We start from the raw sequence: 21225 nt of genomic DNA on the forward strand, positions 1-21225 counted from the left end.
GGAGAAGGAGATGCCACTGGCACAAAACACTTGAGAAGCTTCTGTTAGAGTTCAAGGGGCTGTGGTCGGTTGTGGGTCAGGGGGATGGGAGGCCTATCTGGAGGTCATCCCACCATCTTTCAGCCAAGAAGGGGGCCAAATTTGCTGACTCAGGTACTATACTCAAAGACCCTGCTATCGCCTTCTCATCCAACTGCTCGCGTCCCACTCAACTAAAGCCATAAAGAGGGGCTGCCGTTAACAATAATGCTGGAGGACGTGTGTGGAGAGGGTTCCCCTGTGTCAGGACTCTTCTAAGCACTTTCCATGGACTAACCAGGTTACTCCTCACAGCAACCCAACATGGTAGGGCCTTTGATGGCCATTTCCAAGAGAGGAAACTGAGGCACACCCGAACTAACTTGAGAAAATATTTAGGGAGTATCTATTTGAGGTAATGTAATAAGCTGAACATACCCAGGCCTGCATTTTACTAACAGACCGTTTGGTTTTCCTATTACGATCCTGCAAAATACTCTTGCAGAAATGTTGGCTGTGACTCATTTGATCTCTCTGCAGTAAGGGGAGGTTGGCCTTTCTGGCAGAGTGTGAGGGGGCCACGCCAGCTGCCCACAGCCCCACCCCGCACTGCCCACGGCCTGCTTTCGATGGCCACCTCCTGGGCTCCGTGGTGACGCAGCGTGGGATCTTCTTGGCCAGCACTCTCCAGGAGAAATGAAATAGGAGCCACACACAGAAGTTATGCATTTCTAGTAGCACATTTTCAAAACACCAAGAGGACCAGATGAAATTAATTTGAATAATATTTTCTATGGAACCCAAAACATCTAGAATATCATCATTTCAACATGTGGCAGTAGCTACATTTCAAAGGCTCAGAAACCATACGGGCCACCATCTAGGACAGTACCTTCTAGGCGTTTGCAGAGTGAATACCGGATCCAACAGGCTTATACCAGATGAGTTTGGGTTTGGGACTCAGAGGGACCTGTGCTGAAATCCCAGTTTCCCAACATTCCATCTGTGTGACTTCAGGCAAGTCAATTAAGTTCTTTGTGCCTCAATTTCCTCATCTGTGCAATGGGGATAATAATAGTTTCTCTCTAATAGGGCACTGGCTGGGGTGCCTCATTGCAGAGGCTGAGCTGAAATGAAGTGGCTTGGGGCTGGAGGCTATCTGACACTTTAGGGCAGCTGTAGGCAGCCCCAGGCTCTGTGCAGTGCCTGTGGGGGGTCCGAGGTATCACTCCCATATCAGAGATTAAAGAGCAGTTGTTGCTGGAGCCCTTTAAGAAGGCTTCTAAGCAATTGGGAGGGAGCCTATCTCCCACATTCCTTTGATACAGTCTCCCAGTTTACACACGACTAAGGGCTAGTTTACCCGCCGCAGCCTGCAGTACAAATCCGTTCTCGTCCTCACATCCGTGTTTCAGCCACCACGGAAATGAGGGGTCACAGGGACATATTCCAATCTGATCACAAGCTGGGAGCCCCTGGGAATGCGTTCCAGCCACAGGCCACCTTCCTGCGGCACCAGGAAGCGGGCTCAGCTCAGATATTTTGTTCCTTTAAGTTCACCTGTTGCTGTGATGACTTCAATCCCCTAAATGAATTAAAAGCCTGATCCCTTTTTCGGTGGCATGCAACCAGCTTCTTAAAGGAGCTCACTAATTTATTCTTTATCCTTACACATAAAATCAATCCAGCAGCACTGCCACAACTCATGTGATTGCACTTGGGAACACTGTCACTGCTTCTGCGGACAGCCTCTCCTTGATTCGCAGCTTGGGAAGTGCACAGGACGGAGAAGTAAGGGACCTGCATTCAGGGCCCACATCTTCCTTCACCCTGGCACCCAGATGATGAATCCCTTCAAAAATGCTCAGCCTTGATCCTCTGATTCATAAAAAGAGGGACTGGAAAAGAAGTTCTCTCTAAAGTTCCTTCTAGTATTAAAATTTTGTGAGTTCTTGTCTTTCACAAGATGAAACTGAACAGCGCCGAAAAAGGAGGTCCTAAGATTCAAAATGGGTCAAGCCTACCTCTCTTGGTCATTGCCGTTCTTAAAGAAGGTACCAAAAGAAATAACCAAACAGTGGGCAGGGTGGGAGGGTAGAAGGAGACAGCATAACCCCACAGCAGAGAGAGACCCACAGAAAAGAGGTGGGTGGCAGCTGATTTTCAGTAATAGGAAGGGAGCAGTGGGGGGTAGGGCGCCTTCATTATCCACTGCAAATTTTCTCTTTTGGACCTGCTGATACAGATCATAGCTACTGAGACCCATTTCCATTCCCATTCTCTTTAATCTAACGTGTTACCGTGGAATAGCACAGATGTGAGAATAAGGACAGTGGCTTCAAAGAGAAAAAACAGAGCATATAATCAGTTATCTCTGGAAAAGCCTTATATTGCCCCCAAAGCACAGAATAGGAATTTGGACTAAAGGAGTCATGTGTCCCATTTTCATGTCCCCTAGAAACGTGTGGTCATAGTGGGCTGAATCTCACACTACTAACCTCTTCTATGTCTACGTCTCTCTTGCTGCCCTTTGGCTTTCTCTCCCTGCGTGCAAACATGTGCCAAAGAACAGTTGCTCTGACATATCCAAGGCTCCCTCTGTAACTCTTTTCACCCATGAGCCAAGAAAACACATTCCCACTATAGAGTACGCTGGCTTGAAATTGCAAGTTGTGTTTCTAGATACCAACCAGCAATAAACACAGCAGCATCCCTTTCTTTTGGCACAGAAAATGGCTCTGAATAAAGAGTTCTAAATAAGCCTCTCCTAGCCCATCTCTCTGCACCTGTGTCTCAGACAAACTCTATACTATAATTCTTCCTATCTCCTGCAATGCCATCCTGGGACAGCAGGACATCCACAGTACACAAAATACATGCAATAAAGTATAGAAGCCATGTATGAAAGAAGTGTGTGCAAATTAACAGAATGAAAAGACAAACCACAGACTCCGAGAAAATACTGGCAAAATATTGGCAAACCAAATATCTGATAAAGGGCTCGTATCCTGAACATATAAAGTGCTCTCCAACTTCAATAATGAGAAAATAAGCATTCCAATGTTTTTTAATGGGTAAAAGAATTGCTGAGACACTTCACGAGGATACATGGGTGGCAAACAAGCATATGAAGAGATGCTCCCATCATTGGTCATTAGGAAATCTAAATGAGATAGCACCACACACCTGTTAGAGTGGCAAAAAGTTAAAAAAACAAAAGCACACCAAATACTGGTAATACCAAGCGAAACTTGTATTCATACCCTGCTAGGAGCACTGCAAAGTGGTACGACCACTGAAAAGGAGATGGACAATTTCTTACAAAATTAAACATACGCTTACTGTATAAACTAGCAATCTCGCTTCTGGGTATTTACCCAATGAAAACAAACAAACTTCTGTTCATCCAAAAACCCATAGCAAATGGTTATAGTGGCCAGCTATAGTGTAGCTGCCAAAAACTTTGTCCCTCAACCGGGTAATGGAGAAACAGTCCTGTCTACCCATACAGTGGGGCACTACTCAGCAATAAATAAAAGATAGATTGCCAACAAAGGCCACACCGTGGATGGTCCTTCAATGCACTAGACTGGATGATTCTGGATGATTCTGGATGATCCTTCTGGAAAAGCCCAAACCACAGAGACAGAAAGCAGGTGGTAGACTACCAAGGACACCAGGACACTGTCTGAACCGTGGTGATAGTCACATGACCATAAGTATTTACCCAAACTTGCAGAGCTGTGTATCAGGAAGAATGACCGCGGCTGCATATAACTCATACCCAATAGAGAAATGGAAAGAAAACACTAGAAGTAGTATAATAGTAATAGTAATAGAAATAGATAAATAGTAAATAGTAATAGAAAGTGAAAAGATTTGTGGAAAAAAAATAATCATCACAGAGAATTTCTAAGGCCAAACCCATCCGTTTGAACTTTCTCCACACTCCACAGGCCAACTGCATTTTCAAGACGCTGCTCTGATTCTAATGTCCCATGAGGAATGGGGATCAACACATAAGGAAGCATTTTACCAACATTTGCTCCTGGCTTGATGTTGCGCCTTCTCAAAGTCTGAAGCAAAGTGGTAGAAACAACCAGGACTGATGACAGGTGACCCTGGAAAGGCCCTGATTTGGGGCTTAAAGTAAAGCAGGGAGCCCTCATGGTATCTCTAAATCTAAAAGCTTTACAGAAAGTGCTCCAGGGAGGAGGAAGGAAAGCTTGTCATACGTCAGGGAGTCCTAATTCCAGGCCCAAACCTAACTTGCCACTTTACAATTCCCAATTGCAAACTGACTCTCAGGGGCTTCAAAACACAGGTGAGTGAAATCCTTGAATGGTAGATAAAGCAGTCTTAGTAAATACTGTATACTGACAATCTTTCTATGGGTAGATTAAAATAAAAAACAAAAAACAAAAAAACAAAGGAAGAAAGAGGTTTATCATGGTACTCCAGATAAAAGGTCAAAAAACAACCTAACCACTCTTTTGGGGGCTCAGTGAAATAACTCTGATACGTGGCTTATTCCCGGTAGCTTTGTTCTTGGTACCTGCTCTGGGTTTAGGCCTGACCCTGCTCTTCCAGATGGCGGGAAGAGCAGGGTCAGGCCTAAACCTGGTAAAGGTAGCCTGACCTTACAACAATAAAGATGAGTCAACCAGTAAAGAAGAAGTGGAAAGGGGGGAAAAAGACCGCGGGGATCAAACCTAAACTGGAAGGAAAACAGCAATTTAACAAGGCACGACACTGGCCACCAAGTGAGAAGTTATTTAAGAGACAGAACAGCTGGGGCGCCTGGATGGCTCAGTCAGTTAAGCGTCTGCCTTTGGCTCAGGTCATGATCCTGGGGTCCTGGGATTGAGCCCCACATCCGGCTCCCTGTCACCAGGGAGTCTGCTTCTCCCTCTCCCTCTGCCCACGCACACACTCTCTCTCTGTTAAATAAATAAATAAAATCTTAAAAAAAAAATTAGAGAGTGGGACGCCTAGGTGGCTCAGTGGGTTAAGCCTCTGTCTTCAGGTCATGATCCCAGGGTCTTGGGATCAAGCCCCACATCGGCCTCTCTGCTCAGCGGGGACCCTGCTTCTCCCCTCTGCCTGCCTCTGCCTACTTGTGACCTCTGTCTGTCAAATAAATAAATAAAATCTTAAAAAAAAATTAGAGAGAGAACAGCCAATTGCAACATATTGATCACGTTTTGATCACAATCTAAACAAATGGACTTTACTGTTGCAGGGACAATCAGGAAAATTTTAACATACGTACTGTGTGGGTTAGATGGAGCAATCACTGCTTGATTTTGCTCAGCAGGGCATATTTGCATTACGGTTACATAAGAAAATATCCTCGTTTTTCAGAGATGTATATAGGAACATTTAGATAGGAAATGTCGCAATACCTGCGTTTACTTTCAAATACTCCGGCAAAAAGAAAAAATAAAAAGCAAACATGGAAAAGTCTTTGCTACTATTAGTGTAGATGGTCTCTTTATGGGGGTTCATCTTACTGTTGCCTCTACGTATGTACGTGTGCTTAAAAACGGTCTTCATAACATGCATTTTTAAAGACATGATAAAAAAAGGCATATAAATGAGCACAGATGAAAAAAAAAACAGTTCCTGTATTAGAAATTTCTACTCTCCTTTTTTTTGCTGTAGTATTGCACTATTAATGCTGAGGTTTTAAAAAAAGGCATGTTTTTACATAAATGCCACAAAGAAGATAAAGCTGAGGAAACAGGCTCAAGAATTCAGTTATTCAAAACAGTAATCTCCTTGGAGTTACCTATGTTGACTATTTATTAGATACAGTCACTGAAGAACTTAAAAAAAGAGAAAAAAAGGTATAAAGACTGATGAGGAACAAATGGGGGTCGGTGACAGGATGTGATGCCAAAACAAGGAATCCCAAATGGTGGAAACTGTCTTTAAAGATTCCAGTCAACGCTGGGTTTGAGGGCTGGCTGTTTCCTCAACACACCATGGACATGTTGATTCACCTTTCCCAGTTGAGCTTTCTTATTTGTAAATGGGAAAAACAGGAGCGTTGTCCTCCCAAAGAGCTCTTGCAGGAGTAAACAAAAGAACCCACCACGGGCTTCCACACAGCCCAGCACACGGCTCTTTCAATGCTGCCTGTTCTTCTGCTCACAGGCTGAACGGCTACGGGAAAAGGATGTGAAGACCCAGAAAGTGTGTGTGGGAAGGTGTAGGCAGGCTGGCTTCTCACAGAAGTAACGAATTAGCCAACAACCACTGACCTGCTTGGGTCCACGTAGGACCATGAGGTCAGCTAAAGCTTCTGGCACAGCCTGAAACCCTCCAGTGTCCCAGAATGGTTTATTAACCGCTCCCCCCCTACACCCCCCACCGCAGGTCTGTCCTTCGCTCTGTCTCTCACTCCATTTCGGCCCGACTACTGGCCGCTAATCTAATCAGCTAATCTATGCTAAATTATTAACGGGATCCCAGAGGTTAATGTGTAACAAGTATACTCTTCAACAGAGGCCTGGGGAGAGACGCCAGGCCTCAGCGAGTCATTAGAGTCTTGGTGGGAATTCCAGGCACCAGGCAGCCCTCCTCCAATCCAATCAAACTGTCCACCAGCCTACGAGAAATCCTGCCCGTGAGGACAATCTACAGCTGAAAGCAAACGGATCAACAAAGTCCAGAGCAAACAAACCCTCTGAGTAGACCAGGACAAAAAGGTTGTGGAAATTGGGATGTCATCGAGGTTTGTGTCCTTGGGCAAGCCAACTTGATAGACTTCTCTGCAGATGGCAAAATGTAGGTAGAGGTAAACATTAAAATATACAGTCCACGTAAAGCCCTTGGAACAGTGCTTGCCTCCCAATACGTGCTGGACAAATGAGACCTATTGTTGATAGCATCGAGGGACTCCATTAAATCAAAGACACCATGAAAATTCAAGGGAGAAGGCGGCTCGCATTTGTGTTCTCCATGGAGTCAGGCCACAGGGCAGAACGCAGGAATCAGATCCCAGTTGAAGTATCAGCCACACTTCCTACTAGCTGTGTGACTTTGGATAAGTTGTTCAGCCTCTCTTGAGCTGTAATTTTCTCAAATGTAAAATAAGGGTAATAATACGTACCCTATAGCATTGTTGAGAAGATTATAAATGATAATGTATGGAAAGTGTGCAGCACAGTGACTCATGATGCACAGAAGACCCAGCAAAGAATGTCTTTAATTATCATCTTGTATTTTCCAGCCTTCATGACAGTCACACCCTTGGGAGTCCAACCAAGGGATAATACACTCTCACAGACAGAGTCTCCAGGGCATAATGCCTAACGGAGACTAAGCATGGTAATCCCAGGGTCAGTGCATCATACACAAGGCAACTGAGCAGGGTTGAGATGGAGCCTCAGCTGTGCCCAGCCCCACTGTCCCAAAGAAGCAGATACAAAGCAGGATTCTTATCTGTCTGGTTACGGCAACTGTCTCATTCCAAAAAAATTAAAAAAAAAAATGCATGGGCTCATGGCTTGGCTGCTGGCCCCTGGTCACAACCGCCATGGGGCTACAAAGTCACTGTATTCCAGTAGCCCTACTTCTTTTTAACTGTATTTTCCGATTATAGAACAATTATAGAATTTTGGCAAAACTCTAAGAACATAAAATAAAAAGATAAATGTTGCCTATGTTCCTGTTGACCAGAAATCATCCCTTTTTAATATTTCCATAGATACTGCTTCATATTTTTTCTTTCAACACACGTGTACCACCACACAGCTATCATTTTTTTTAAAATGAAATCATACCATATACACTTGTTCGTGACCTGCTTGTCTGCTTGAGGGACACATGTATGTCAGTGTTGACGTAAATCTGTATGATCATTTTTGATGGCTGCGTAGGAATCCACCCAACGTACCCCTCTTAAATTACTGGTCTCTCCTCCTACTGAGGGACACTTGGGTTGCTTCCAGCCTTTTGCTATGATAAATACCACCCTACTGAGTATTCTCACACAAATGTCTTCACACAATTGTCCAACTATTCCCTTAGGAGTTGCATCGACTCTTAAACGCCTTAAATAAAACAAAAAACCAGCAGCCCTTGTTGAGATGGGAGGGCTAGAGAAGCATTCAAGTAATGGAAAAACACTGCCTTTTCAGCCCAGACAAACAAAACAGCCTTCTGGTGGCCTTTCTCTCTCTCACCTAACAGGAAGCTTGTCTATCTCGCTGATAAGAACAACTAAATCCTCTTGTGCAAAATTTAGGGTCAAACAGAGAGTGTCTGTGAGACAGAACTTGGGGTTTCATCTGGAAATACACTGTGAAGGACGAGCAGGAAGTGGCTTATAAAAGCAATAAACTTTCCTGAATGACTCCACTATGCCTGGCACCTGGTCCCCCCCAGGTAGCTCAATGAGCTCTGCTGAGGACCCGACTGGTAGGGGACAGAGGAGTAAGAAGGGCTTGTGGGGGGTGAAGGGGGAGGGGGGAGGAGATGCCCCACCCCCCATTCTGAATCCTGAAGAACTTACAACAGGATGAAAATCACAAATAAATGCAGATCCACTCAGCCGGCCCAAACGCACACACCCAGACACAACCAACGATGGCAAAAGAGACACGCAGCCACTGGGCCAAGAGAAATTTCCAAGAAATGAATTTTTTTTAAATGCTACATTAGGTACAGAAAAAATAAACAAAGAGGAGGGGGCTCTCAGCCCCATAACTTGCTGGCAGGGTGACCTTGTACAAGTCCCATAGCCCTTTATGATCTGGTTACCAAGAAGCTCCAAGTTAAGCAAAGGGGACCCGATGAGCTTTGGGTTCTGGCATTGAGTTTTCCTTTCACTTGCTGTGTTGTTTCAATTTCTATTTTCACGACTCTTCTTTTTCATCTCCCATTCAGTGATTGTCTGCCATCTGCTAAACACTGTCCTGGGAGCTTTCATTATTTCATACTCATTTAGTCGTAACTACACCCTTGAAGGGCATGTGTTATTCTTACTTTATGCTCTAAATGTGCTTGAGGTCACACAGCTGACAGGAATAAAGACGGTTCCTGGTTTTATCCTTACAGCACAGAGGAGTTCGGAAATACACCACGGCTGAATGCATATATGAACAAATAAATTAAATTGTTTTTCCCTTCTAAACCCACACAATTTTCATTACATAACGCTCCTTCTGCACCTGTCATTTTAATATAAGTTACCTCAGAATCTGCTTTTGAAAATGAGACATACATCAAGAGTCAGAAATGAGCAGGACTCCATCCATCAAAAGGCAAGAGCGCTAACAGCCACAGTGCCTGGTTTGGGGCAGGATCCTATTATCTAGCAACTAAGGATTATACCCAGCTCCGCAGTGGACTTGCGGGGCTGTGCTCCTAGGATAGGGTGATCTTAAACTCTGACGGGCTGGTGTTGAATATACAGCTGGTCACTCCTGGAAATAAGCAACCTAATGTCCCAGAACTATAGTTTGCTCATCTGTACAGAATAAGCCTGTTGGCCTAGAGCTAACTACTATAGTTTCCTCCAGAAAATCTTCTGTCAGCACATAAGCCATAGAAGACGGTGACGGAGAATGCCAAGTCCATGGCAAGGCAAGTGGCAGGTCATGGGTAGTGATTATTAGCAGACTCACATTTAGTTGAACTTCTGGATCACATGGGGCACTCAGTAAACGCACCAATTCTTGCTTCCTCTCACTAGCCTAAGATAGAAGGGTGTGTGTGTGTGTGTGTGTGTGTGTGTGTGTGTGTGTGTTTAAAGAACCAGTGTTTGTATGAAGCTCCCAGGATGCTTCTAAAGTTTGTTTACCCTTGGCTACCAACAACTGCTCTAGGGGGAAATCCCTAAAGCTGACTGGATTAATATTCGTAGAGGATATTTTCTGCTCTGGCCAGAGGGACTTCTCCCGGCAGCACCCCCCACCCCACCTACTTTCACTCCCTGTGCACAGGCTACCTGGTTTTGGATGCTTCCGTGACCTGCTGGTCCATCCCTGTAATGGCTCCTGGTGAATTCTGCCATATCCCAAAGTTCTTTCCAATTGTTCTAAGCCTCCTGCATCTGTATTCAAAGAAGGGGTACAGAAGCAGCTGGAAGAGAGAAACCAGAGTGGCAGAGTCCAGCAGCGACCCTTGCAAGAGCCGATCAAGACCGCTGGGCTCCTGACCCATCCCATGGGGTGAAGGGCAGCCAGACTGGTCATGGGCAAGGACACACCTGAAAGAAAACTGAGAGCTGGCACGAGTGATTTTGGACGGTGGCACAGAAAGGCCCCAGTGCCAAGAAGGACGAACCCAAATAACTTTTTTTTAAAAATTAAAGTATCTTCTGTTGTCCTCCAACTTCTCCTTTTCACAGTCCCTCTTCTTTGTGTTTTTAACAGGACTTGAGAGTCACTCATCCTCTGGCCCAGAAAATCAAATGTCGATTGACTTAGGTAACTAATTTTTAACAAATAACTTTAAGGACTTTTTGAATGAGAGCACTAGGTAAGACTTCCCTCTCTTTCTCTCCCTGTCACACCCAACGCACGCACACATACACATCACACCTGCACAGAGAAAATGGATCGTGGGATAAGACGAACATGGGCTGTCATCATAGAGTAGCTGGGAGGTCTGGGGCAAGGTGCTTCCTCTCTGCTCCCCTGCTGGGTGTGATGGGGTAAGAACGGTACCTTCCCTCCAGGGTTGTGGTAAGGATTCACTAAAGTTGCGTAGGTAAAGTGCTTTGCACATTGCCAGTATAGAGAAGGACCTGTTTTTTGTTTGTTTGTTTTTTAAATGTTGGTTTGCTGCCACTTTAGGGCAGAAGACTATCACAAAGTGCTGTTGTTCGATAAATTGATCAATGAACATACTATTTACTTGAGTATCTTCTGAATATACATTAATAAGATAGAAAGGGAGCAATCACATGTTTCCTTTCTATCATATGTTATATATAGGTTAATCCACATACATAAAAGAAGCATTTGCTAATTCAGATTTGGGAAGTCAAGAAGGAAAGGACAATGTTCTCACTGACACGGGCCAAAAAAATGGGATACACATCTTGCCATTACACTGCCTGGTAGCTGGCAGTCTTGGCGCCATGCCAGCTGCTGGGACTGCAGTTTCTGAGTACACCGCTCCCTCAGCCCTCCCCCTGCCCAGCTCACCCCTTGGCTCGTTCATGAGTCTAACTGACATTGTATTTCAGTCATATTCCATTCAGCCCTGGGAGGAGGAACATGGCACTAGATGGGCTACAATGCTACACCCTATGGCCGGGCTATTCTGGGTTATAAGCAGCCAACGTTATCTTCTCTTATTTAGAAAGAATTCCAGGAGGGGATAGGACACCACAGTCTGTCAGAGGAAGGACCTAATACAGATGTAAGATGAAATAAGCGATCATTTGGGAAGCATTTTAGGAAACCCTCTGCTGGTTTGGAATTCGGGTCTTGTTTGGAGATGCCAGAAAGACCCTGAAAAGTTATTTAATTTGGAGAAGCAACTTCTAAAAATGAAGAATAAGGAAAAGGACAAAGTTTTAGAAATCCTTATTTTAGAATTAAAAAAGAGCATTCTAGCAAACATCTTAAAACAGGACCAAACTGAGGGACAGTTTTTTAGGATCAAGCCGTCATCAAAGAGAAAGTAACCAGGCTTCAAAGACAGTGGAAAGTTGCCTCAAGGCTGTAGACTGAGAAACATACACAAACATAAGCTTTCCGAGGGGCCTAGAATGACACAGCCCTGACAATGGCCAGACGTGTTAGCACAAAGCCTCAAGGAATGTGTCCAGCAGGGAAGGAAAGCCAGGGGTGGACACAGACGCATTTGACAGAACCTGACAGCGCAATCCACACTTCTGTTCCGCTATTTCCTGAAGCCTAGAACAACAACTAAAACTGATAACCGATGTGATTAGGAAAAACCCCAATGAACACAAAGAGATTCTGCCGAGTTCCGTTTTTGAAACTATTTCACTTTTTCGTAATCCTACCTGGTTAAAAAAAAAAAAAAAATCCCAAAGGAACAGAAAACACCAAGACACGCAGGGAACATAAGCCATTGCTGACTGAAGATATGGTTGTGAGAGCCTGAAGAGACTATTAAAGCCGAATCCTAACATTTAGCAAATTCAACAAGACGCAGCTTTGCCCACTGTGAGCCTGGAGTGAGATGAGCTCATATGGAGGCTTTGTTGGTTTGTGGCTGTGCAACCTGGAACAAGTTACTAAACCTCTCTGTAGCTTCCACATCTGTGCCACAGGAAATACCTACCTCGCTCGAAGACTGAGTAAATGACAATGTAAATGGTAGCACTTTGCAGCCTGTGGAAGAGGTACGTGTTTGTGGTATTGCCACTGACCCATCTCACCGAGCTGGAGGCTCTGTCAGAGCAGGAAGGAAATACCTGGGGTGTCACACGCACGCCTTCCTGTTGAGGGCTCTCTGCGCAGGGTGCTGTGCCGATAGACGATGTGTGGTTTGTTCTGTTCGTCTTCATCTTCTTGCTCGTCCATGGACAGTAGTGGTTCAATAAAATAATCCCCATCATGGGACCGGAAAGTGCCCAGCTGCCGATGAAGAGAGATGAGAGGTTGGTTTAACAGAACTCAACCACAGGGAGGGGGAAAAATGGAACATTGCCAAGGAGTGAGGGTAGCATTTCCCCCAAGCCCTTCCCCGTGAGGGCTGCTGAACACTGAACTCGATGCCCACCTGTTTGGGAAAGCAGTTTATTTGCACTCCCCAGAATGGTACCTTCTTGAGCTGACTCTAGGTTATGGCACCTGCTATGCAAATCTGTCTCTAAGAAATCCTTGTCAGTGCCCCAATTCTAGTCATACTCACTTATACAGGCTGTTCCAAGAGAGTGTTTCTGTGTGTGAAGATAGCCTGGAAACGCAGGGACAAGTGTGAGCTCCAGAGGGAAAAGCTGATTCATGGAAGCCTTATCATTAATTCAAATCCAGAAAGCAGAGACCCACCACAGGCACTCCAGGTGGTCCCACCAGTGACAGTGACAGGTGAGTCTCTGCACACCCTTTCCCTTTCAATAGGGAGTGAAAAGGTACAAGGCTTGGAATCCTACTGCCCTAAGTTCACAATTCCAATCTGGGCACTTACCTGCCCACCTTGGGCAAGGTCCTTAACTGCTCTGAGCTTTGGCTTCCTTATTTGTCAACTGGGGACAAAAGGACTAATTGTAAAGGCTTATGGTGCAGACTAAATGAGATAATGCTTGGAAAGTGCTTAGCAAATTGACACTTTGTAAGGGATTAGAACACCTTAGTGGCTTTCTGTGTTGCTGTGTTAGCCTCTAACCACCAGGACAGAATGTGTGTAAGCACCCTGAAATGGGTAGCTCCTTCTCCCCTTCCCACACACCCACAAGATGGTAAACTATGCCTCAAGGTTGAGCCACCCAACCACATCTCCAAGAGCATTAAAAAGTTGTCCATGCCTTGCAGTGGGAAGTCTTGAAAGGAAGAAATCAAGCTTTTCAATGATGTTGTTAAAAAACAAACAAACAAACAAACAAACAAAAAACAACAACAAAAAGAAAAAAACCCAGGGCCCTTTTACCTTCCCCTAGACACAATGAAAGTGACAGTCTTTGAATGGCAGGCGTAGTACTGGCAACACTTAAGAGTTTGTTAGAAATTCAAATAATCATGCTCTACCCTAAATCTGGTCTACTGAATCCCCATCTCTGGGGGTAGGGCCTGGGAGCCAAGCAATGAGCACTCCAAGGTATTCTGAGGCTCAATAAAGTTTGGGAAGCAAGAGGCCAAGACACTGGGGTTTCCAAACCTATCTAAACTTCAAAATTGCCTGGGGACTTCGAAAAAAAAAAAAAAAGGGGATTTGTGGCATTACCCCATACCTGCAGATCTGGAATTTCCAGCGGTGAGGTCTAGAATCTGTATTCCTACAAAAGTCTTCCGCGTGATTCATGAGCTGTCGGCTTAAAGGGAGGGCTGCTCTGGGCACCTCTCTCAGTTGTAAATATACAACTCATGTGTTCTCAGAGCACAGAGCAGTAGCTTACTGCATGTGCAATCTACCAGAGAGAGGCCGTAACCATTGGGAAAGAACCTGGGAGCTCCTCTGGTGGTGATCTGGCACCTTTCATTACTAAAAGGGGAAACTAAGGCCCAGAGGGAGGAAGTGACTTGTCCAAAGTCCCTCTTCCGTGATACAGAAGCAGCTGCTGAATGGTGCCAGTACTGAATCTAGAACCCAGGTATCCTGACGCTAGTCCAGTACCTTTTCAATAAAGAACTTCAAAAGTCCCTTTAGGAACACAGACCCAGTCTCTGGTCCCCGGTTAGGAACGTGGGTCAGAAAGACAGGGTGGGAACTCCAACTCTGCCACTTACTAGTTAGGACACCTGGAGCAAGCCTCTGACTCTCTACGCCTCAGAGTCCTTCCTCATCTGTAAAATGGGTTGTTTTGAGGATTGGGATGGGGTGAGATAATGCACACAAAAAGTGCTTTGCATAAGAGTCCAATAAATGTTATCTGTATGATGGCAAATTAATTTTGTTGTCGATTCACAGAAGACACCTTTGATGTTTGATGAATGTCCGCTCTAAGAGTCATCTTTTCCTGGTTACAGTGTCCATTTATCCCAATATAGTTACTAAATATAATACACAAGGCTCCAACATAGGAGATAAATGCGCTGGTGCTGACCCTGCTGCCAAAGAAAGGGTTAGATCGTGAGTACCAAGAACTGTAATACAAGGGAGAGCATACGAAGCATCATAAGAAAGATACAAGTGTCTGTGAAGGACAAGCTGTCCTGGGGAAGAAGCTGTGTAAGTTACACTTTAAAAGAGGGGTAGGATTGGAGCCTGTGATACAGGGGGAGATGACCAAATAAACCCAAAAGCCCAAAGGCAGTAAGATAGGACTGGGGTGGGAGGGAAATTCAGAGAAAGGAGCAAAAGCAGGTTGACTGATACACAGAATCGGTGGAGGGAAAGCCCAAGAGAGGAGTGTGGCGTGCGGGTGTGCAAGGAGTGAGAGGGCATATCACAAATGGTCTGAATCATCTGAGGAGGGAATTAGTAGCTGTTCTTTGAGCAGTGGGGAGCTACTAGGTAAGGTGAGTGAACGGGGGAGTAATGTAATCTTGTACCAGGCCATTCTTACTCTGTTAGCGGTGTGTGGCAGGGATCAGAGAGGAAAGCGTGAAGGAGAAGCCAGATGGAAATATTTCTTAGAAAACAACGCTAAATGAGAGAGGAGCAGAGAAGTAAAAAGGTCTAGAATTTGGGCAGGGCTTGTTCAGACCCGGTGAGATACACATCTAAGATCGAATTCGGGGAAAATGATAACTGGTGGGGTGTGTGCATGTGTGTGTGTGTGTGTGTGTGTTGTGTAGATTGGCACTTTTAGATTCACTCTAAAGAGTGAGAGATTTCCTGGGTGGGCTACTAGAAACTTTATGATATTACTGGTATAGAAATGGTAGTGGGAAGTCCTGGGAAGAAAGACAAATTCCAGAAGGAAGACAAAGGGATGAACTAGATGAGATTGGAGCTCGATTAATCGCTGAAGACAGAAACACACAGTGCGCTTATCTTTAAGATGTATTCTGGACCTTTCTCTACCAGAAAAGGCAGATTAGAAATTTAATGCAATATGAAGGGGGTTTTCATGGTCTATACAATCATTCTTAAGTCCCGGGCCCTCAGCCCCCCCAAGAGAGTTACCACTTGCATACCCACGGACGAGTTACCACCTAAAATTGCCAAATGAAATCAAGGTCCTGCCAGCAAAGTATTTATACAACTGCCAGGGCCATTCAGCGGGCTGTGGAGGCGGGGAGGGAGGAGGAGTAAAGGTTGTTTACAAACTTTACGTACAATCCCTGCCCCATCCATAAAGTTCTGGAATTGGGGTTTACAATCTTAGTTTCTAGGGGCGCTCTGGTGACCTGGGTTCCAATGCCTGACCTAAGCCCACCCTGGCCATAACCTTTTGAAGAATGGAAAGATTCCTGCGCTTTGGCCCTAGGTCTTGGGGCAGCGATGACTCACTACAGCACCCCCTTACCCCCCGCCCCCCCCGTGCGTCAAACTGCCGTCTCCGCCCACCCCAAACAAGCTCAACGGCAAGCCGCAGCTCCCGGCGCTTTGCTGGGGGCTGGAGGGGCTCATCCCCATGCCTGTATCCCAGCAGGCTAAAACCTTCCCCATCCCAGTCTTCAAGGTTGCCTGGCTCCCCACCAGACTCTTCCCACCCTTCCGTAGGACGGTGGAGATGGATGCGACATCTAGACCGGGACGCTGAATCCACCAACAGCGCACAGAAGGGGCAACCGAGTGCCCCCGGTAAGTATCCGTGCTCCCTCTTAGAGAAGGTGACAGGGAATGTGGGTCCTCAGGGGAAGAGTAAACGCATCACTGGGGCGCAGTGCGCACAGCGCGTTGCGCTGGGAGAACCTGACCCGGGAAAGTTTCTGCGTCACACGCGCGTGGTAGCAACGCACATCGTTTGGGAAAGTCAAGGACCGCTTTCCCTCTTGCCAGAACTTTACAGCAGGTCTTCAAATGTTTGGGGGGGTTGCGGATAAAAAGCTGTTGCCATGTGCGGCCAACTGGAGAGCAAATGGGGAGGGGAAGGTCAGGAGAGGGTCGAGGTATCCGCTCGGAAAACCTGCTACGTGCGTATTTTGCAGTGCAGGGAGGTGGCCAGCCTGCGCCTACTAGCCCTCTCTCTCCAGGGAAACAAGCGTTGTAAGCTCTGTCTTTCGATTCTCTGGAACCCCATATGCTGGCAGAAAACCCAGAAGTACCGAAATCTCATACGGGCAGCTTCTCCAGGCTCTCCCCCACTACTTCTGTTTCTTGGGGCCGCCCCGCCAGCAGGGTGCAGAGTCGGACTGCGCCACACCCCCACTCCCAGTTTCTACCCAAATTCAAAGCGTCGGAGGCAGGCTCCGCCCTCTTCCCCGCCCCCGGAGCCCTCGGCCCACCCTTCCGTTCCTGGGACGGACCTGTTCCCTGTCAATCCTGTTCGGCCTCAGGGTTCCTGGCGCGTGAAAAAAGGCCCGGAGAAATCGCCGGGACTCTAGATTACGCACCGCCCTCCACGGCACGGAGAAGGAACTCCCCATACCCGAGGCTGGGGATCCTCAGCCCACACCCCTGACTCAAGACGCTCCAATAAGGAGTTGGTTCCTCCCTACGCTCAGCTGCTCCGCTCCTGGGCAGCAGGGTTTGCTGCAAGAAAGAACAACTCTCGGAATTTGGAAACCGACTTCCAAGCCGCCTACTAGCATTGGGGAAAGCGCTGGGGAGCCTGAATTCGGACTCTAGAAAGCTCCAAAACATTCCGAACCCCCTGAGGGCGGCTGCGTGTGCCTCTCCCCAGTGTAAGCACACGAACTGGGCTTGTCACCCAAACCTTAGGATGCAGACGAGCTGCTAGCGGATATTTAAAGCCAAAGTAGAAACTCGGCACAGTGAGGGTCTTAGGCTAGAGAGCAATTAATTACGCCTTCCAGAAAGGGGTGAAGAGGAGGGAGGGGAAGGGGGGGTGGCGCGCACCAACTCACCATTCCTGAGCAGAGGTTGATGACCGCCGTGTGCTCGGACTTGGTATTGACATGGCCTTTGTAAAAGCAATGCTTGAGCTCCGTTTCCTCCTCGGAATAAAACTTTGTCTCATTCTCCCCGGGCGTCCCAAAGAGGGTGACAGTGAACGTTGGAGCGATAAATCCAGTATGGGCAGTGAGATTAAACAGAAATTGCTGGCCGAAGGCAGAGAGGCGGTAATGCTCCTGGGAAGAGGTAGAGGAGGAAGCGAAGGCAGGCCAGGGGTCGGAGGCAGCATTAATGCTCCGTCGCCTTCTTTTGAAGTGCACGTTCGTGGAAAAGGGTTCTCCGAGAGCGTTAACTCGGATGGGAGACGCGATTTCGTATTCTCTCAGGGTCTCTAATAATTTCACTGCAGGGAAAAGCAGAGACACATGAACCAATAATTCAATTTTCTGCAAACCAGTTCCCCCCAAGTTTTAATTTAAAATGAAGAGGGCTTTGTTCTGGGTTATTTTCCAACAGTTATTTTGCCCATTTGAGTCAATGCCCTCACCCTCAGCCAATGCACAGATATTTACTGAGCACCTACTATGTGCCAGGAATGGTCAAGAACTAGGCTGGACTCTGAGGATACACCATTCGGAAACAATGAACAAAGTCAAAAATACGTAAGATAATTTCAGATCCTGACAAATACCCTGAATCAAATAAAACATGCCACTATCTGCTACCCCCAGTTACTAAATAACTATAGTTTGCGGCACGGAGGTGGGAAAGGGGAAAGATCAAACTACAAGGGAAGAGGGCTGGAGGAGACTAAGTTTGTTCTACAGCGGCTCTCTCTAGAAATTGGCTGGAAATGACCTAAAAAAGGGAGAGGTTGTAGAGCCGTAGATAATTCTTTCTAGGAAAAGGAGAGGCCTCCACTGCGGGGTGCCTGCTGTCGGACGCAGAGGCTGGGGAGGTGGCGATTGGGGCGGAGGGGTCGCGGTGGCCGGAGCCTCATTACCTTGCCTCGGGTGCAGCCTGTCCTTGCGCACGGCGGCCGCGGCGTCTGGGCTCCCCATCTCGGCCAGGTCCCGCACCAGGAACGTTAGCAGTGTGGCCCAGGATACAAACTGCATGGTGCTCCCCACCCCTCCCCCGTGGCTCCCACCCCCCTCCCTCCTGCCCGGCTTGGCTGCGGCGGCGACGCGAGGCAGCGGCTGCGGTGAGCGCGCGGAGCCTGGCGCCCGCCGCCAACTTTTGACTTTAGGAGTCGCTGAGGTCTCGCCGCGAGGGTCCCGTCTGCGCTCGGCTGAGCAACGCCGCCGCCTGCCGAGAGCTGAGCCGCTCGGGCCGCAGGAGGAGCCGGAGGAGGAGGAGGAGGAGGACTGGGGCTCGGCTGCTCGGCCGCATAATGTCCAGGGAGCCGGCAGGAGAAGGCGCGGAACGTGCGCTCCGAGGCGCGCCGGGCGCCCTGTGCTGCCCGGGATAGCGGAGCGGCTTCTTGAATGGGGGGCTGGGGGGGCGGAGGCGGGGGGGCCGCGGGTCCTCCGCCGCTCAAATACCCCGGGTGCCCGCCTCTGGGAGGAGAGGGGAGGAGAAAGCGAAGCGAGTGGGGACCGCCTCCTTCGAGACGGAGTCCCCTCCTCGGCTGCCCGTGCGAGGCTCGCAGCCGGCTGCGGGCTGCAGGAGGCGGAGGTCAGAGGCGCCCGGAGCTCGGGGGCCAGCCGCTCGCGCTCCTCGCCACCTCGTGCAGATCGGCTTTTCTGAGACTCCCTGCGCTGGGGAGGGAGCGCAGAGAAAGTTCTCTCCCTTTCTCAGCGCTCCCAGTTTCTGCCTCTCGACCCCTCTCCGCTCTCCTCCCTCTGCTCTTTCTCGCTTCCTCGCCCTCGCCTCTGTGCGCCGCGCCCCGTGCTGGTTCTTCCACTGTGCTGTCGCCTCCCCTCCCATTGTGTCCCTGTTTCCCCTATTTCTCTTTTGCCTTTTCTCTTTCCTCCCCTCTGTCGTCTTGTCTTTATAACAGCTCTCTCCCTCTTCTCTTTCCCCCTTTATGAATTTCTGTCCTGTCTCTCCCCTTCATTTGGTTTCTTACAAGTGAAAGTGACCCAGTGCCGGACCGTCTTCTCCTTCCTACAGTTTCCCAGTGGGAACGAGATGTGGCATCTGAGTTCCACTTTCGATCTGATTGTCCTAAATCAAGAGTTTTCGAGATGGGGTTCTTAATCTGGAAGTTCGGGGTGCATTTCAGATCAGTTTTTTTAAAGTTTCACAAAGCTGTCAAGCTGTTTTCTTCCCCCAACCTTTCTGTTCCCATCCGGAGAGAGTCCAGAGCATTTTGTAGGTCCCCGGCCCAAAAAAGGTTAAAAACGGCGCTTGGCAGTGGGGGGGGGGGGGGGGGGGGGACTTTGGTGCCCAGACTGGGTTTACAGATATGGGGGAGAGGGGAGTGAGGGCGGAGTGCTAGGGACAGTCGCGGACGCGAGCGTGGGGGCGGGGGTGCTGGGGGCGGGGAAGCACCAGTCTGGGGAGGGATTTCTCAATCACTTCTTCCTTTTAGCCGAGAGATGCTTGGAGTAGTTCAAAGCCGACACTTCAGGCTACTCCTACCTCCGCCTTGGGATGCAAGTTTGGAACCTAGACAAGCCAGAGCAGGGAGGCAGTGTGTGAGCCAGTGCGTGAGTGAAAGGAGAGCAGGGAGTGAGAGAGGAGAGGGGAGGTGGAGAGAGAGAGAGAGAATTGTTTAATCCTGGGTGGTTCAAAAGCACTTTCCCCTTTACCAGCCCTCAAGAAGAACCTAGGGTGTGCTAATTTCACTAATTTCAAGAGAAAGGAAAGTGTCCCAGAACTGGAGTTTTCTGTTACTAAGTGGGCTGGCCCTCTGTATTGGAAATACCAAGCACTCCCAACACCAAGGACCATATAGCAATATGCTAGAAGTGGCCTCTACTCTTGAAATATTAATGCTTATATTTCTCTTGGTAGAGGGAAAAATGACTTGTTAATTCCTAAGAAAGTTGTTAACCCAAGTGGACCACTGGTGCCACTGTCTAACTGTATTACTGGAATTTATAATGAGTATAAACAGTATAAAGATGGGAAAACAGAAACTGTAAAGTGCAAAGATTTTTAAAGGATGACATTTAGATCTTTTTCTTAAACCTTCAAAATAATTTTCTAAAACACATGTCTTCTAAAACACAATCTTTTTCATTATGTAAATAAAATTCCTCATAATCACAGTATCTGACCATTGCAAACTTAGCAAGGAATGGAAAAAATATCACAAAATCAAACTATTAGTCGATTCCGATGGAAAATATTCTAGAACTTTTACTGTAAAATTACTCAAAAATATAGTACTTTTACAGATAAACTAAAATGAACAGAGTAGAGAGGCCACGAATAAACCCATGTATATAGTCAACTGACTTATGGCACAGAGCCAAGAATGTACAGTGGAGAAAGGACAACCTGTTCAAAAAATATTGGGAAACTGGACAACCACACCCAAAAGAATGCAACATCCACAAAAATCAGCTCAAAATGGATTAAAGACTTGAGTGTTAAGACCTACAATCATAAACTCCTAGAAGAAATAGGGGGTAAGCTGCTTGATGCTGGTCTTGGTGATAATGTTTTGGATTTGATACCAAAAGCAAAGACAACAAAGGC

At 47.2% G+C, this 21225-nt stretch overlaps 1 protein-coding gene and 1 long non-coding RNA gene across 11 annotated transcripts in view; one reads left to right on the top strand and one right to left on the bottom strand.

Annotated features, from left to right (window-relative positions):
• ADAMTS9 (ADAM metallopeptidase with thrombospondin type 1 motif 9) overlaps positions 1-19084 on the bottom strand; it is a 164907-nt gene extending 145823 nt beyond the window's left edge. For all 3 annotated transcript variants that reach the window (XM_032867326.1, XM_032867325.1, XM_032867324.1), the window contains exons 1-3: positions 18578-19084; positions 17586-17977; positions 12425-12587 (exon numbers count right to left, since the gene is read on the bottom strand). In XM_032867326.1, the coding sequence (XP_032723217.1) occupies positions 12425-12587; positions 17586-17977; positions 18578-18692 (670 nt within the window). In that variant the 5' untranslated portion in view covers positions 18693-19084. The remainder of the gene's footprint in view (positions 1-12424; positions 12588-17585; positions 17978-18577) is intronic.
• LOC116873525 overlaps positions 16093-21225 on the top strand; it is a 327269-nt gene continuing 322136 nt past the window's right edge. For 3 of the 8 annotated variants that reach the window (XR_004383838.1, XR_004383843.1, XR_004383840.1), the window contains exon 1: positions 16094-16359. This is a non-coding gene — a long non-coding RNA (uncharacterized LOC116873525). Of the gene's footprint in view, positions 16360-21225 lie in introns of all 8 variants that reach the window. The other 5 variants (XR_004383844.1, XR_004383845.1, XR_004383839.1 and 2 more) reach the window with 3 other exon arrangements.

Source organism: Lontra canadensis, unplaced genomic scaffold, assembly GCF_010015895.1.
Source record: "Lontra canadensis isolate GAN:19392208 unplaced genomic scaffold, GSC_riverotter_1.0 scaffold34, whole genome shotgun sequence".
NCBI lineage: Eukaryota > Metazoa > Chordata > Mammalia > Carnivora > Mustelidae > Lontra > Lontra canadensis.